At 53.8% G+C, this 18,195-nt stretch overlaps 1 protein-coding gene across 2 annotated transcripts in view; it reads right to left on the bottom strand.

Moving 5' to 3' along the window:
• IGF2BP2 (insulin like growth factor 2 mRNA binding protein 2) overlaps positions 1-17,732 on the bottom strand; it is a 72,063-nt gene extending 54,331 nt beyond the window's left edge. For both annotated transcript variants that reach the window (XM_064517145.1, XM_064517146.1), the window contains exons 1-2: positions 17,404-17,732; positions 16,399-16,459 (exon numbers count right to left, since the gene is read on the bottom strand). In XM_064517145.1, coding sequence (XP_064373215.1) covers positions 16,399-16,459; positions 17,404-17,593 — 251 coding nt within the window. In that variant the 5' untranslated portion in view covers positions 17,594-17,732. The remainder of the gene's footprint in view (positions 1-16,398; positions 16,460-17,403) is intronic.
• Between the last annotated feature and the right edge of the window lie 463 nt (positions 17,733-18,195).

Below are 18,195 nucleotides of genomic sequence, written 5' to 3'. Positions count from 1 at the left end.
CAACCACAGAAAACCGGCTCACAAAGCCGCGTGGCTAGCCTGATCCTGACAGATCACATTCGTCAAACTGCATGATGCTCTAAGGTATCTGGACAGGGAAATATAAATGCAGGGCAGAACAAGTCCATTGCCTGGGCACAGCTCAGCACAGCTCTGCATTGATGCTTCCCCCTTTCTATGAAGTCCAGCTTGAAGCTCTGCGTTAGAGCTTTTTAAAGGACTACATCTCTCTTGCGTGGCTACAGCCCTCTCCTGCCCCAGCACATCCCTACAGCCACAGCAAGGTCCCAAGTAACTACATTTATTAACAGGACACGAACAAGGCCATGCCTCCATGCCAGGACCTGCCACAAACAAGGACTGCATTCCCCCGCCCCCTCCACAGCAAATTCAAATGCATTATCCAAGCACCGAATTTTCCTCTTGTTGTCGGGAACTATGGACATGCTCACCAAAGCCTTCCGGCCTTTCAGGAATCCCTTCTGGACCGCTATTTGGCTCGCACAAGGAATTGCACAGGTTACAGACTATGCTCTTCCTGCCGCTGAACGTGGGCCAGACGCGATCAGTCTGCGCCTGTTCCGACCAGGCACAACCCTCAGCACATCCTCCCTGTGACGGCTTGCTCGTCCCAGCACTCTCCCCAGCTCACGCCGAGCAAGGATGGCTCTGCTTTCACCAGAGGTGCAGCCACGGTAAAGACAGCCACATGTTACTACCAATTGGCGAGCAGGATCAGAGGGATATGGGAAACAGAAGGAGACCTCCATGTAGTGCAACATTTCTTTCCTCCAAGAGGAGAAACTGGAATAATCTGAACGTTGGGGACCCCTAATCTAGCCTGAACTCTTTCACTAAACAAGCCAGAGATGCTCAGCCAGGAATTCCCACTTACGGTATCCATCTGAGCTAGAGTACACCTTCTAAAAAGCTAGCCAAAATCTCATTTAAGGCTTTCCCTCCACCACTGCTACCCTGGTAAGTTCTCCCAACAGCTCATTACTCAGCACTGAAAATGAAGTTGTACCTGCTTGGTCACCACTGCAGAAAACCTGAAGACAGATCAAACATTGGACACATTGTCCAGGGCCAGACCACCCTTCCTGGGGTTGGGACAGGGGACACACACCCCTTCAGCAGCAGGAGGAACCACACGTGCTCCACGTAAGACAAGGGAATGGCACTGGGATTACAGTCACCTGCAGAGCTCAAGGCCAAGCTCCTCAAATATGTAATTTAATACAACTTCCAGAGCTGCACAGGAGGACTTTGGGGCAGAAAAGCCCTTTATGTTCTTTTTCCTTGCTCCTCGCTCCCCTTCCTCCCGCTCCCTCAGCTTTCTCTGAGCAGAAGCTGGGAGCCTGGGGGGGTGCCTCGGTCTAATTTTAGCACGTACACAAACCCCGACACAAGATCCCGTGACAAAGGCAGCAGTCACATTTCACCCAACCTGTTTTACAGCGGGCTGGTAGGAATTAAAAGAAAATATCTGTAACTACAAGCATGCAGTTTATGGAAAAATACCTAGCTGTAAGTTACAATTAGCTCTCCAATAGCAAGTTGGCGACAGTGTGAGAAAACAGATAAACTCAGAACTGTATGTTTCTGCATTTTTCCATTTATTTACTCTCTTCTTTCATTCTCTCTTCGACACCTAGATTCACTTTTTCCATTTATTAACTTGGTTCTTGTACGGTTCTCGGCTTCCCCGTTCCCTCCCCAGACGCTGCCCCTCTAGCCCTGCTTCCACGGCACTGTAAGACTACGGCGCATCCAGGCCAGCAGCAGCCTGGGATTTTGTTTCAAACAGGAGCTGCATGACTAGAGCTGGGACTACGCTTTCATTCCCGGTACCTGCAGAAGGTTCACTGTGATACACTTCAGCTCCCAGCACTTCCCTCAACACCCCCAGCACATTGCAAATTGCAAAGGGAGAGGAGCAGAACGGGAAACGGAGCAGGGAAGGAAACCCAGGCTGTGCTACTTCTGTCAGCAAAGGTCCAGTGCCTGGTACATCCGATCCATCTCGGAAAGCTTCAGAGGAATCTCAGGGAATGCATGGGAAGCAGTAGAAACGGCTCTGCAAGGGTCCAGCTGGCCTTGGTTTCTCATCACTGGCTCAATCCCTCCAGTGGTCAGGGATTTGGATTTGCCCACCAAAGCACGGGAGCACAGTCCCAGGACAAGCTCACAGCTGGTGGCATAGTCCCTATCCTGCGCCATGGGACAGAAACAACTTGATGGGTGTAGAGACAGAAACATCCTGCCACCGCTAAAGAAGACCCCACACCGTGCAAGGAGGGTCTGAGGAACAGAACAGGCAGCACCAAGGCCAGCCAGCAGCCAGACACTTGCACTTCTGGATGTAAAACACAAGGCAACTATAATTAGATCCTACTGTTTCTCTCCACCTGCTCTTTGGTAGCCTCTATACTTCTACCAAACCACCTATCCTTTCAGCGCCCACCCCCTTATGAAGTGCCAAGTGAGCCACGGCAAAGCCACGAAAAACATTGTGGGAGCGTTCTGAGCCAGCTGCACAGCACGCCGATTCCTTAAAAATCTCATATTCAACTGATGTCTTCCATCATTTTAGTTTTCCAGTTTCCCTTGGTTTTTCTACAGTGATTTGTAACGTGATCTCACCCACAAATGTAGAAAGTGAGACAGGCCGAAAAATAAGCTTGAGCTCTAGTTTCAGTGCTAAAGAGAAAGGAGTTTAGATTTAAATTCATCTACATATGTTCACCTGGTTTTTTGCCCTTCTAAATCCAATCTGAAACCTTCATATTTGGTATCGGTGACCCTGCCCATAGGAGGAAACAGTCCCCACCAGCTCACCAGCATTGCATGGGCTTTGGTCCTGGGATTCCAGTTCATCACCGCTAATCAGATCAACCCAGACCTGCGCTGCAACTGCGACACCATTATCACAGGGCCATAATCCCAGATCTCCTTCAGCCGCTTGGTAAAGTCACCCTTGCTCTGTGGAGTCACTCACCACCTTCGAAGGAGGTCTGCATTTAGAGCAAAACCTTCCCCACGCACAGTGCAACGCTCGGGGTAGCAGTCAGACGGAAACACGAAGACACAGAGTGCCTTCGAGAAGTCAGGACACCGGTCTCCTTTTCCAACCATGTAGCCAGTGGTTGCTGCCGAAAAACATCTGAGCTTCCACAGTGTGCTTTTAAAAAAAAAGAGATTATTTCTTTGTCAGCGGAGTTTAAATGAGTGTGCTGGCCACCCACACAGACTGGCACTTCAGGCTGGCACCTAAGAAGCAACCTCACATTTTTATTGTCATTAGCTTAAACAAGGAGAAAGACACTTCTGTTAACCCTTCCTCTGGATTTTGGGTACCTTGTGCTGGTAATTGCTTATCAGAGGCAGAACCAACAGCTTTGAGTTTTTAGGGTTTTGTCCCCCCAGAACGACGGCTGTAGCCATAACGCAGTAACGTATGTGGTTTAACATCTCTAGCATCGCTCCTCATTACTGATTCTTTTACCTCTCTTATTTCAGTTTTCTGTTTTCTTTTCTTTTTTTCCTCAGCTGGAACATCTAGTAGCAGAAGGACAAATACTAGCTCCATCAGGGACAGTCAGTCGCGTAGGCTGCGCTTACCAAGCACTACAAACATGATGAACAATACCGCGCTCTTACCAAGCAAGGCTCTAAGATGCATTAATCAAATAATCCACGACTGAGCTTCACTGTATTTTACGCATCAAATGGTTATACTTAAATTGCAGTGCTGATGTCAAAAATTTGCAGAGAGGCTTAAAGCAGTTATAGAAAGCAAATGTGCGGCCACCTCTCAGCGATGCTGATGGCCCTGCACCCAGCCAGCACCATCACCAAGCCTGTTAATATTCTGCTTTTCTGCTAATGAAAGTTTCCCATGCTGCATGTTAGACTTCTGAAGAAATTTCTGTATTTGTGGAGATCAAGTAATAAAATAGAAGATGCATTAACGCTTGCATTTGATTCCAGAGAAATCACCTATTTACGCTTCCTCCCATCAGCCCGTCCCTTTCCACCACCATTTGCAAACCAAACCACAGACCCCAGCTGCATTAAACGTAACCCTGACAGTGGGATGGAGGGGGGGAACAAGCGGGTTTTTTTTAAAAACCCCAATTAATGAACGGATCCGATTTGCAAGGCAACTCTTTAAAGCAGCTGTCGGAGGAGCACGTGGCTGGAAGGTTGCAATGGCTCCGGAGAAAATGGTGCGTGCATTAGGCCTGCCATCCTCTTCAACAGAGCTGCGAATTTCCTAAGGCTTTTAATTAGACCTGAGAGGCGCAATCAGCAACTCAATGTTCTCTTCGTTTCCCTTTAAGTCTGCAGAGCTAGTTACATCTCCAGTCCCACACTTAAAATTAGATCCAGACCCCACTATGATCAAGGAAACAAAAAGTTCACACATTGATCCACTTCATGTAGTACTTCAAAATGCTAATATCAAAACCATGTATGTGTCTGTGAGTGCGAGAGAAATCACAGCAACAATTCCGTTTGGTTTTTCACCATCCTACAGAATTTTAGATTTGTCTTGGACCTTACGGGGAGCCAATTTGTGATGACTTCATTATTCTTTGTCCTAAACAATGAAGATTTTTCTATCCAAACTTTGTATTGTCTTACTGTAATAAAACCATAAAGGGAATTTACCACTGTCTACCTCAGATCAGTACTTGGGGTAGAGAAAATACTATCCATTATCTCCTACTTTCAATAAAATTGGGTTTCAAGAGAGCTGGGAAAAAAACAAAAGGGGAAGTGTGTTGGAATCTGAATGCCTCCAAGACAGCCTTGTTTCCTTTATGAAATACTTTAGTGCTTGCTTGAGAAAAAGAGTACTATGATATCCTAACAGCATTTACAAGATTGGGGGGGGGGGGGGGGGAACAACTGAGTCTGAATTATGAAGATGTTCTCTTTGCAACCAACCTTTCTCCACTTGGAAAAAACGGATGACATTTCACATTTGAAGTCTAAATAATAATAATAATAATAATAATAATAATAATAATAATAATATCAGGTAGTAATAGAATTTATGCCCATCTGAACCATTAGCATCCAACGACGTAGAGCCTCGCACGGTTTCTGAGGGCTGGCACCTAACCGGGCATGGAAGAAAGGGCCAGCTGATTCTGTGTCTCTCTTTTTTCAGTCTTTCGGGATCATTCTGGACAAGTTTTGCTCGCACCCAAGCCAACCTGGCAGCAGATCCTCATGAGCAATGGCTCACTCTTCTGTCAGCTCTGTGACAGATAAGTATTAAAGACCTGCCCCAGTTTCAACCAGTCGCCAAGAGCGTTGCGTATGTATCTGCTCCGGCTCGTAACAGGCTTTTAACTCCACACACAGCCCGGGTACTTGGCCTTGACACTGTTAAGGAATTAAAATACATTCGCGCTAAAACCCCGCCCTGGCTCCCAGGACAAGCAATCTGCTGAACGATGAAGGGTGGCAACGAGGGCTCCAAACTCTCTGTGCAAAGCTAAAGGCGCCGGCCCGGAGTAGCAGCAGTGAGGGGAGTTGGTGGAGAAAAGGCCATACGATGTGCTGTCAGCCAGCCTCCAAACATTGGCCAGCTACGCGGCCTCTCCTCTGCCCCATGCCCAGGCTGGATCATCAGGGCGCTTGCTACAGCGCCTAAAATCTTCCTGGAGCGGCTCCCCACACCGCTACCGGGAGCAATGGGCAAGGTCACAGGTGCCCAAGGAAAGCATAAAAGCATAAAGCAACAAAAATTAACGTTAGCAAACTACGGAGAGGGAAAAGGACCTTATAATCTCAAGTGCTAGTGGGCAACAATTATTCAATGGCAAGAGCCATGATCTAGGTGCACCTTCATGCCAGCAAAAGATGCCCATACAATGATTTATGCACCGAAGCAAAACAACGTATTCCTTTCTTGTCCAGGATCTCTAGGTCTCAGCACTGTCAAGGTAGCGGTCACCAGAGAGCTATCCTGCAAAACAGGCCTGGACACACTGTCGACCATGGCAGAAGTTGCATGCAGCGCTGAGAGCTACCTGTCCTTTCCAGTATCTCTCCCACCCCAAAAGCCTTCCTGAAGCGAGAGGACTTGTTTTTGTAATCCACAGAGCACCTGTAACATTTGTGTCCACAAGGACAGAAAACTGCAGCCAGGCAGAGCCTCGGGCTTATCTCTGCAGGGGGAGAATCTGGGCACTCAAAGACTGAGTTTGTCGCTGAGGGAAATCTGGCCACAGGTACAGCATCGTAGGTGGCACCTTTTATGGAACAAAGCGATAAAAAAAGAAGGTAGATACACTTTCCACTTATAGACCCTGCCTAACCACAACAGGGCACAACTCTGGAAAAATAAGACCTCACCCATTTGGACAGACAGCAAAACAACTGCCTGCTAGCAGACAAACTATATCTGAAAACTCTTTACTGGAGAAGTGAGATCTTTGGTTATCTGGCAAGGAGATGGTTCCTCTCCACATAGCTGGGGGACAACAGATGACAACGACCACAGAAAATAAAAGCAACTGAAACAATATATTCTAGCTAGTCCCAAGGCAATTAGAAACATCTTGGAACAGAAACAAAGCCCTACTCTGAGCAAAGACTACAAACACAGCTACAAAAGAGTCTCCTGAACAACCCTGTACTCGGCGCTATCCCTCTTGATTCCAGCTACTGGAGACGAGATTCATTTTTCAGGCTTCCTATTTGCTTCCAGCACTAAGTAGAAATCCGAACTTCTTCAGGGCTTGCTAGAGCTCCCACTGCGTGCTCCGGCAGCACGTCTCCTGCCCCACCTCTCGTCTGTTCAGATGGGACCTCCAGGAATTCAGCAATGCTGCTTTCGTAAACCTGGATTAAGAAGCACAGATGGTGGCACCAAAACGAGGGCAAAAACGGAGCACTTTGAATCTCAGAACCAGGATGGGTACAGCGCTGAGGAAGGAAAACCCAGACGTGCCGACAGGCAAAGAGCGTTGGTCTAACAATGCTCAGTACAATTTTGCCCACTTCAAATTCCTGAAATACGAACTTCAGTGGGAGTTTGATGAATCAGCACAAAAGCAGAATTTGACCCATGAATATCCTAGTCCATATTTGCTGGGGAGAAAAAAAAACACTGAAAACCAAACAGGCTTCTTTTATTGGATAAACTGCAGGAAGAGCACGGTATTATAATTTCAATTGTATGCTGTATAGGAACTTTCCATCAATTCCCAGTGAACTTTTATTCCCATGGCTCTCCAGTTCCAAACAGCAAAAGTTTATCTTGTGGCATTTTTCCTGACACACAAACCCGACACAACCCGGATTTGTAACAAAACTTCCAGCTTGCTACTGCTCTGGGTAATAGGTTATTAATAATAAATACTCATGTATTACTCATCTTTGCTTTCATTTTTGGCTTCTTTCCCACGTCTTAAATCAAACGTATGCTTGTCGGTGGTACCAGAAAGCATCACCCAGCAGTCGCAGCAGCGTGCTGCGCTGATCCTTGCCCCCGCGCGAGAGCAGAGCTGGTGCCTGTCCTAGCAGCAGGGACCCACCGCTCTGCCACATATCGACACGCGGAGCAGCTCACGTGTCCCTGGAACAGGCTTGGAGCATCCTCCTTCGCACGCTGCATTCAGAAAACAGGAAGCACGTCCTCGGGTTGCCTGCCCTGCGCCGGGCGGCTCGCTCACCTGCATCCCTGGCCAAAGCGCCACAGCAGCTAGGTCAGGCAGAACCCGGCTTCGAGGACCCGTGAGCCCTCCGGCAGCCGCTCCGGCCTGCCGAGTTTCACTTTTGAATCGGTTGTACTCTTTGCTGGCAGTGGCGGGGAAGCGGACTCAGTCGCCCGGTTTTGTAATCCTCTCGGCGCAGCGCTGCCGGGCAGCTCGCTCTTGACTCAATTTCTCCGCTCCTGTCACTTCGCAGGCCCGGGCTTTGGCGAAGAGGAATTTTTAAACTCTGCAAAACAATGCCAGCTCCTCCCTTCCTCAGACACATGCTCATTCACTAGCCATGATGTCACAAAGGCCACATGACACTGTTCCTTTCTCCGGCTACATAATACCCTCCAACCCCATTCATAAAATCGCGCTCCTGGGCCCTCGCCGGGGCAGCGGGCGCTTCCGTAGGCAGGAGCTGGCGAACACGGGCTGATCGATACTCCTCGCCTGCGTTTCCCCCCCGGTCAAAAAGAAACCACTGCTCCTCCGGAAGCTGTTCGGAGATGGGAACTGGCCGTGCTGGCGGGGGTGACTGGCTACCTGGACCCCAAGGTGCGGGGGAAAGCCGTGCCCCGAGGAGCCTGCAGGCAGGGCGCTGCCGGGAGCGAGGGCTGCTGCTGGAGCACGAGGCTGCCCTGCCACCTTCAGTCCCCACAGGGCAGCACCGTGCCAGCCCGGGCGGCGTCCCCAGCGTCAACCCTTGCAAGGAGCAAAGACCCAAGCCAAACGAAGACCAACAGAAAAAATAAATAAATTGACACCAGCTCCCTATTTGCCAGCCACCCACCGAGCCCCCGGGCCGAAGCAGCACGAGCCAGCGAGGCAGCCAGGGACCATGGCGGCACCTCCACGGCCCGGCGAGGGGGCACAGCCGGGGCTCTCCGTCTCGGCCACGTGGAAAGCAGAGCCCGGGGGCAGCAAAGCCAGTGGGAAAGGAGAGGAAGGCAGGCAGCACAGCTCTGCAGATAAGCCGCCCGGGCGGGAGCAGCAGGAAGGAAGGCACCGGTGTTGGGCGGAAGCAGGCACAAGGGCCTGCAGCTTTTGGGGACTACCGGGACGTCGCTTCAGGCCGGAGGTCCACGGTGCGAGGAAGAGCTGGGGCGCACAGAGGGCCACATCTCCAACAGCGGGAGGAGGAGGAGGAGGGAGCGGTGCAGGCCAGGCAGGGGGACAGCAGCCATGGGGGGGCCTCTCCGGAGCGCAGGGCCTGGCACCAGCAGGCACAGGGCGCCGGCAGCTTGCCGAGGGCCCGGGCTCAGGCTGGCATCGCGGACGGGGACGTGCTGGCAAAGAGGAGCGGTGGCAGGCCTGGGGGTGCCAAGGGCTTAGACTGGCTCGGGCGAGCAGGTCCCCCCAAGGACCCAGCACGGGAGCAAGGGAGGAAAGGGGGAACGCCGCAGGCTGCCGAGAAGGGCAGCAACTCCAGCCACCCCCACCGCGTCGCTAAATCCAATGGCCACTGGGACGGGAGGATTTCTCCTCCGCACCCATCCCAGCATCGCTTCCATCCCGGCCGGGCAACATCTCTGCCGTACAGCCCTGAACATCCACGGGTTGCCGCAGCTCTTTGCATCCCAAGCTCGACCCGGCACCCCGAGTGGCAAGCGCCGCCCTCGCCCCGAGCCCAGGTGCCTGCACGGCCCATAAGGGAAAGGGAGACGAAAGCAGACCACGTGCCGTACGACGAGGCTCATAGACATGAAATCGTACCCAATGGAAAACACACAAAATAAAAAGAACGACAGCATCACACCCCGCCGTACCATACAGAGAGTCCTGCTAGGAAACGATCAAGCTCCTCTAAGTTACAGGTACCGATTTTTCGCTGGCTCAGGACAGGATCCCCTGCAATGCAAAATGCCAGTCTTCCACTTTTATTAAATCAAGGTGCTTTAGACGGTTTGCTCCTGAGCAGCCCTATACGAGAAAGCCAGCATCCGAGATCGACAGCAAAGCCTGTTGCGTGCATCCAGTTCAGAGACAGACAAAAGAAGGTCATTTCTTTGTGCCTGTTGCTACCAACATTGCTCTGGAAATCACAGGAGAATATTCAAAACAACCACCTGAAATAGGCCTGAGAGCAGCCTGAGAAACGTATTTTTAGCACCCGGAATTCAGTTTTAAACCCAGAGTAAATCAATACATGAGAAAATTCCAGCATTTGTGTTTAATTTTCCCTGTTAACCTAATTAGCTGCGTGCAGCAGTTTTTCCCAATTTACGTCTGGCAATTGTCACAGCTTCTCATTACAAACCGCCCCCTAAAAGATGAGCCACCTCCACTCGGTCACGTTTCTGCAACCCTACGGAGAGCAGCAACTTCCTCCTGCCTCCGAACCCTGCGAGAGAGATTCGAAGCGGGTCTCAGTGGACGCCGGGCTGCGGGAAATGCACATTTTGCAAACAGCAGCCACGGAGCAACACACACACAAACACACACAACAAAAAAAAAGCAGAGCCAGACCAGGAGAGCAGCAGACGAGAGGTACGAAAACCTGCTGCCACCGTGGACAATTTCCTGCTGTCTGGTGACAGCGTAGCCGGGGCTATTTCTTTGCCTTTCACAAGCCTCCTCAGCTCCAGGTGCTCTCCAGGAAAGCACCCGGAAAAAAAATCTCTCCTTGCTCTTTAGGTCCTGCAATTCTTTTTCCATCTGTCCCACGCACCCTCTCCAATACAGCCAGCAGTAAGACAACTATTAAAAAAAACCCAAAACCCTCAATTAGATATATTTAGATATATCAAATAGATATATTAGAATTACAGATCAGCGTGAATATTATTTCTGCTCCTCGGATGTGTTTAAAGTTGTGTGTGTGAATAGGTGCTAGTGGTTTTTTCTGGCAAAGTAATTCATTTAAACGTGGGTATGGCTTACATGGAGATGTGCTCTCCCTTAAAAAAGCCCGTGTAATTAACAGTAAGCAGTAAGAATAATGAAAGAAAAGAATAGCTACCTAGAGAGAGACAGAAAAGCTTGCAAATTTATTCCATGCAAGAAATCTTAAATTCTCCAACATTTTAGGTTTTAAAAAAAAGAGGCGGGGGGGAGACAAAAGTAATTCCCTATCACGAAATAACAACTAAACTGGCATGGCAAAGATAAGCACTAAATTAATCAGTGTCTGGATACGAACGTACACACAAAGAAATAGTGGAAAAATACACTTCACTGGCAAAAATGGATGAGTGCAATTTTGCCTGATGAAATAACATTTCTTATAGATAAAGTCCGAAGCAAAATAATGGAGTAGGAGTTAAGGGTTATTCTGCCACCGAAGAACCTCACATGATAAGCTCTCAACTTCCTTCCCATAGATTCATACCCCAAAAATGGCAAGTATTCTGCCTCCATGCTAGAAGATGTGGCAAGCAAGAATTAAATTTATGATCAAAAGAGGCAAAGTAAAAGCTTAAAAATAATGCTGAAAGAACACTGCAATTTGCCTGCCCAAAATAGAACACGTACGTTGCCACCAAATGGAAATTACCAGTTTGCAAGCGACCGGGGAAATTATAAAGTAAAGATTAAAAAAAAAAACACATCCCACCAGCTGTAATGATCGTGGACTTGAGGAGGGACATGGAGGGGAGAGGGAGGACGGGAATTTGCAGCTGTCCCAGGTGTCGTTTACCCTGCTTTGCTAAAACAGCAGGAGCGTCGCCCGTGCCCATCTTCAACACACAGGGCAAAACCCCAGTGAATTAAACGCCGTGTGCCAGCTCGCCGACGAGCGCGGGTCCCCGGCCGCGGGGCGAGTGCCGTTCCCGAGGGGTGCCCAAGCTCGGCTGCCCCCCAAACCAGGGGCTGTCCCGCGGCGATGCCTTGGGCGAACTGCTCCAGTCAGGTTTCCCCCACCAGCCGGCCCAGGGTCCATCCCGCTCCGATCCACAACACCAAAAATGGAACCGGCCTTTCAAACTTTGATTAACACTTGAAGGGAAAAAAAAAACACCACAAACAAAAGTTGCTCAGGAAGTAAAAACCTTCCCAGGTCGCTCAAGCCCGGTTTTCCCTCACCACGTCCCACAAAACGCTGCTTTTGCGAGCGCGGAGGAGGCAGAGGGGAGGACCCGGCGGCGCAGAAGCCTTGTCATACCCCACACCGACCTCCCTCCCCGCCGGGGTGAGGTTCCCTATTTAAAGCACGTCCAGGATTTACACGGGAGATGACTCCGTCGGCCACAAAGCTGCGGGTGAAGGTCAAGCGGAGCGAAGAGCCGCGCGGCTGCGGTACCGGCCCGCAGCCCCTTCTGCTGCGGGTCACAGCAGCCCATTCCCCAACGCGCCACCGCTCACACATTCGGGCAACCAAGACCTCCCCCACCACCAACCCCTTTATTATTTTTTTTTTTGGTTCTTCCCCCCCCCCTTAATATTGCTTACTTCAAACAACTACCATGAAAATGAATCATGGAAATTACACACAAAGCTGAGACCATTCCCTCTAACCATTTTGGGCAAGTGCCCTCACAGTTGCTAGCGCTCGGTTTTCAAACAAGAGCCGTGATTCACGCTCGACCGTCGAAACCCCCTGCAAGATCTTTAAACGATTAAATCTGCCCCTGCCTCCTGCAGCAGCGCGCACCGTACGAGTCCCGCGCCTTGCTCGTTGGCTTGAATAACGACAACACGTAGCCAGGTAGATTTAAGGCATCTGGATAATTTTATGTGTCAGGCTTAATTTGTGCTGTGTATTACTGCTCCCCCCCCCCAACTCTCTTTAAAACAACTGCTTAACGCAGTAGCAGCCTGGGGGTACAGAGACACGCAAGTCACCTCCCTCGCCTACCTCTAATTCGGTATTTTAGGAGGAGGGAGGATTTAAGAATAATTCCTTTTGCGAGCAGAGAAAACTCAGCGTTGCCGGGGTCCCCACGAGACAAGGGCCGCGCTGGCAGGTATTTCTCCTCCCGCCCCTCGGCCACCGAGGGCAAGCGGGCACGTCCGCAAGCCGCCCCGCGCCCCTGGGCATTTACAATAGGAAAGGCTTAACGAAAGCGTCTCAAACGTTCGGATTAGGAGAAAAAAGAGGCCCCCCCCCCCACCTCCCTCCAAATCCAAACGTTTTTGGGTCTCTTTCAAAAATTTCTGAGCTCTAGATCAAGACACACCGGACATTATCACTTACTCACATGAGTTAGAAAAGCAATAAGCTACCAAAGTTTTGCCACTCACTAGAACAGTAAAAAGTTCTTCAAATATTACACTGATTTACAGCCTAAGCTCTCCCTGATTACCTCCCCTTGTCTGCTGTTTAGCTGTTCTTCATGCTTTCATTTTTCATATCTAAAAATAATGTCACAGGCAGAAAGCATCTTTTCCACAAGGAAATTAGAAATCTAACTGTTTTGCACACATTTAGCAGAGCTCTGTTACATTGCTGCTACTTACTGAACTATTTATTTTATTTTTTGTCAAATACTTATAGAGAAGTTAGCATCGGTGGTGGCAGGTTTGTGGTTCTGGCATTTCACAACAAATCACAATTTTCTATCTTTCTTTAACAAGGTTTTCAGAGATTGCAAGGAGAAATCCACGTTTGAACGTACAACATATCAGTAAGGGGGGCATAATGATAAAGCTGCCTTTAATACCAAGCTTCCGCTACAAAACACTCTTGAAACAGGATTGTATCGCCCAGTTTTAAACAAATAAAAGTATTCTCTGTTTCTTGTGAATTTAAAATTGATGTTACAAAAAAACAGGATTTTTTTTTATTTAGTTTGCCAATACACAATGCAGCATATACAAAGCAAAAACAATTGGGATACTGTCCTGACGTTCCTATAGGAGACAAAAATCATTTGCATTGGAGGAGAATTACTGCGCTTTAACTCGTGAGAGGCAAACTCGGCGCTCTGGCTGCAGGACTCCACGGTGTTTTCCCTGGCCACCAACGCCCCCCCAGCACCCCCGGGAGGTGTTCGGGTCCCGCAGCCTGCAAAGCCGCGGCTCCCCTTTCGCCCGTCGCCCTTCGCCACCCAGCCCTTCCGTCCCTCGCGTCTCGGGGGGGGGAAAACAAACAAACCCCTCCAGCGACTCCTGAAGCATCTTGAGGAAACCCTTCCGTCCAAATATAGCAAGGGGCATCCCGTTTACATCCGATTTACCAATTTATATGTCGAGGGAGACCTCGGACACATTTTATAAGCAGATTTCTTATCAAATTTCCTTTTCATTAAATCCGGCGTGAAACCACTCCTATGCTCACCCACAGCCAAACCGTATTACTGCACAAAATGACCAAACCAGAACGTAAAGCACAAAACTAACACAAGCAAACATTTTATACTGCAAATTTTGTACATATATATTTATACATACACACACAGGCATATATACATATACCTGTAAATAAATCAACCCATATTAATTCTAGAGCTGAGGGGAAACTGCCTGTAATTACCACCCACTGATTTACATTCCCGTGACATTAGAAATGAGAGAACGTGAAAGCTAAGAAGTCCTCGGGTTCTCCAGACCTAATTAAAATCAAACTCCTTGAATAAATGGCGAGTTTTGCCTGATTCCTGCGCGAGGTGAGCAAGAACCCTCAAATGCCAGCGCCTCTGAGGCCGTATCGGGACTTCACTGCAACTGCAGAAATTCTAATTTCTACAGTTTTGGAGGGGAGGAGGGAGGAAGAGGGATGCATCTGCAGAAAAACTAAAAACATGACCATGTGATCCTCTCTTCCATGCCAAAAATCACGTTAGAAAAACATAGCCAAATCTATAACCTAACCAACACGAGGGCAAAAGCGCAACCATGCTGACTACATAGCTTAATATAAAGAAGTACTTTTTTTTTCCCCCAGACGTGAAAAAAGATAGCATCTTAAATTAGATATCCACAGTTTGAGGAAGCTGGGGAGCCAAGCCGAAATAGAAAACTTGGAGACAGCTGAACACAGATTAAGGTAAGAAAAATATTAGTTTATTTCTGGACTGTTTAAATGTGTTTTTTTAACTTAAATGGAAACTAATGCCACTTCAGCCAGATTAAAAATTTAGGTAAAGATGAATTCTTTGTTTACATCCATTTCATACAGCATAAAGTAGCAAAACTGGAAATCAACTTAATTTCCCTAAACTCACATTTCTGGCTCCATCATTCTTCAAAAGTCCTCAACATACCGGCACAACGTGGGGAACGTTATCGTGGAGGTTTAGTACAGTAGAAATATTAGAGGTGGGAGGTGGGGGAAGAGTTTGTTTGTTTTTTTAAAGAGGTAAAACAGCGCGTGACCACTGCCCAAGAAATCTCGCTGTCATGTACACAGCCGCAGCAGCCGACCGTGCCACACGTAATGCCCGACACGAGCTGTTCCCTCCTGAGCTTCAATTACACAACCCGATTTCCCATGTATTTCAAAACCAATGCTCGCACGTCAATCACGCTCCAGATCTCCAGCACGAGACCCGAGAGGCAGCACCAAACTAGCAGGCTGGACAATCTCTGCGCACCGCGGGCTCGCGTCTTTCCAGCTCCCGTGGCAGCTTTCCACGGCGCGGACCTTTTATTCTGACACGCGTTCAGAAGGACGTTGCGACAACGAAGCGACATGAGACCGTCGCGATTTTTGTTTTTTCACTTAACAGGCGCTACCCAGACCAACCGCCCTTGGCACGCCACGCTCCTGGTTAAAATCACAAAGTTCACCTCAAACAATTCAAACGCCTAACGCGAAGGCATTGAGGTTTTGTACGCTCTCAGAGCCATACGTTTTGAAAAAGCGTAGAGCTGAATTACTTTAAAAAAAAAAACCTATCGCCACCACGCACGCTGTCGCTTTTGTACAAAACTTCGCTCCGTGCAAATTACGGCCCGAAAACCAAACCCATCACAGCACACGGCTAAGCGACAAAGGGAGGTTTTTAAGAAACAAGCGACTGCTTTCGACTTCTCCCCGCAGCGCGAGCGAGAAGCGGCAGGAAGAGGCTCCACCAGCCGGCACGGCCACAAGTGCCCCGGCCCCTGCGCGGCCGCTGCGTCCCGCGACCCCGCGACGGCGGCGGGGCCCCGCGGCGGGTCGCGCTGCCCCCCGCGCCGCGCCGCTCCGCGCCGGGCCGGGCCGCCGCGCTCCTCGCCCCCGCGCAGCGCTGCGCGGAACAGCCGCCCGCCCGCCCGGGGCCCGAGCACGCGGCTCCCGGCGCCGCGGCGGCCGCCCGCAGCCGTCGGAGCGGCGCGAGGGCAGCGGGCAAGCGGGCGCGGGGCGCCGCGGCGGGGCTGCGGCTCGGCTGCGGGGCGGCCCCGGCCTCCGGCGGCTCCGCTGCCCGCGGCGGGCGGCTGCCCCGAGCGACATTTTGTTTATTCTCGCCGAAACCCGCCGCGAGATAAGCGGGCGGCGGGGGCGGGGGGGGGGGACACCCTCGCGCGGGGCGAGAGGCGGTTGTAGGCGACCCGGTAAATATTTGCTCCGGCTTTGCCACAGGGAGGCTCGGAGCGAGCCGCCGCCGCCGTCCTGCTCTTCCGAGGGGAGCCGGCGGCGGGGCGGGGGGCGCCGAGGGCCCGCGGCCGCCCCCCGCCAGCTCCCGCGGCGGCGAGCGCCGCCGGCGCGGCCCCCCCCGCCGGCCCGTAGCGAAAGTAAAACCGCGGCTCCCGCACCCCGGCCCCGGCCCGCCGCACCCCGGCCCGCCGCGCCCGCTCCCCCGGGGAGAGGTGTTACCTCAGCTTTTTGGGCACCGAGTAATCCACCTCCATGACTTTGCCATGCAGCTCCACTTTACCTGCGGAAACACCCGGGGGACGGGGCGCTCAGCATCGCCGCGGCGCCGCGCGGGCTGCCCGCCCCGGGAGCGCGGCGGCGAGGCGGCCAGGGCCCGGGGCAGCCATGCTGCCCTGCGCCGGCTCCCGCGCCGCGCCGCCGCCCCCGGGCCGCGGGGGCTGCCCCGCCGCCGCCCCCCGGGCCCACCTGCCCCGGCGGCCCGCGCTGCCCCGGCCTGGCGCTGCCCGCCCGCCCGCCCGCTCGGTGCGTGCGTGCGCCTCGCCTCCCCGCCCGGCCGCCGCCGCCGCCGCCGCCGCCGCCGGGCCCCCAGCCGCCCCTTCGCCCGCCTTTTACTCGGCGCCCCCGCCGAGTTGGGGCAGGGCACCTCGTAAAAAGGTGCCCGAGGCCGGGCGGGTGCCGGGGGGGGCGCCGGCCGGCGGGCTCGGCGCCCGGGCGCCTCTCAATAAAATCGGAGAAAAAAATCAGCGAAAAATACCCGGGGCCGGAGAGCCGGGGCGGGGGGAGCGCGGCGGGCGCGGCAAGGCGGGGGGCCCGGCGGCGGGCGCGGGGCCCGGCGGGCCCCGGGGCGGCCGGGGGTCCCCGGCGGGCCCGGGGGGCGCGGGCGGGGCGCGGGGGGCGCTGCCCGGGGGGAGGCGGGCGGGCGGCGCGGGGCCCGCGGGGCGGCAGGGCCGGGAGCGCCGCGGGCGCCGGCGGGCCGGGGGGAAGGGGAGGCGGGGAGCGGCGCCCGGGAGCGGGCAGAGGCCGGGGGGACGCGGGCAGGGCGCGGGGCGCCGGCGGGGGCGAGGCGAGGGCAGCGGCGGGGATGCCGGCGGGCGGCCGGGCAGGGCGGCGCGGCGAGGCGAGGCGCGGCGAGGCGGGCGGCGGCGGAGCGGCTCCGCCGGGGCGCGGGGGGCGGCGGGGGGCGGCGGGCCGAGCGCCCCGCACGGGCCGCGCCGCGCCGCTTACCCGAGAGGGTCTCGATGGCCCGGATGGCCCAGTTCTGGTCCGGGTAATCCACGAAGGCGTAGCCGGACTTGAGCAGGACCTGGCCGGCCAGAGGCAGCTTCCTGTCCCCGAAAAGCTGCTTGAGGTCGTCGGCGGTGGCGGCGGGGCTGAGGTTCCCGATGTACAGCTTGTTCATCATCCGCCGCTTCATGGGGAGCCCCGCGGCTCCTCCTGTCCCGGCGGCCGGCGAGACACGGGCACCGCGCTGCGCCACCCACCCGGCCGAGCCCGCAAGAGCCTGCAACAGCGCCCCGCAGCCGGGCAGCGGGCGGAGCCGAGCCGCGCCGCGCCGCGCCGCGCCGAGCCCAGCCCGCGGCTGCCCCCGCCCTCCCGCCGGCCGTGCGGGGCGCCCGGCGCCGGGGGCCGCCCGCGCCCCGCGCCCCGCGCCGCCGCCGCCCCGCCGCCTCCGCCCGCCCGCGCCTGCCGGGGGCGGACGGCGATGGCGGGCGACCCCCGCGCCCGGCCGCTCGGCGCCGCCGAGAGCACGTGGAGCCGCAGCCCTCCCGGCGGGGCCGGGCCGGGCCGCGCTGTCCCCGCCTTGGGGCTGGCCCGGGGGGGCCGCCCCGGCGGCGGGGAGCGGCGCGTCCCGCCCGAGCGGCGGCCGCAGCACCCGCGCGGCGGCGGCGGCGGCGGCCCCGGAGCCGGTGCCCGCAGGTGGGGGCGCGGGGGCGAGGGTCTCCCCTCCGGAGCGGCCCCGGCACTCCTGCCCGGGCCCGGGGAGCCCGTTTCCAGGCCGGCGCTCACGGCGCGGCC

The sequence above is a fragment of the Dromaius novaehollandiae genome, chromosome 9 (genome assembly GCF_036370855.1).
Source record: "Dromaius novaehollandiae isolate bDroNov1 chromosome 9, bDroNov1.hap1, whole genome shotgun sequence".
Classification (NCBI taxonomy): Eukaryota; Metazoa; Chordata; class Aves; order Casuariiformes; family Dromaiidae; genus Dromaius; species Dromaius novaehollandiae.
Note: the sequence above shows the minus strand (reverse complement) of the source record. Positions and strands in the feature narration are given on the sequence as shown.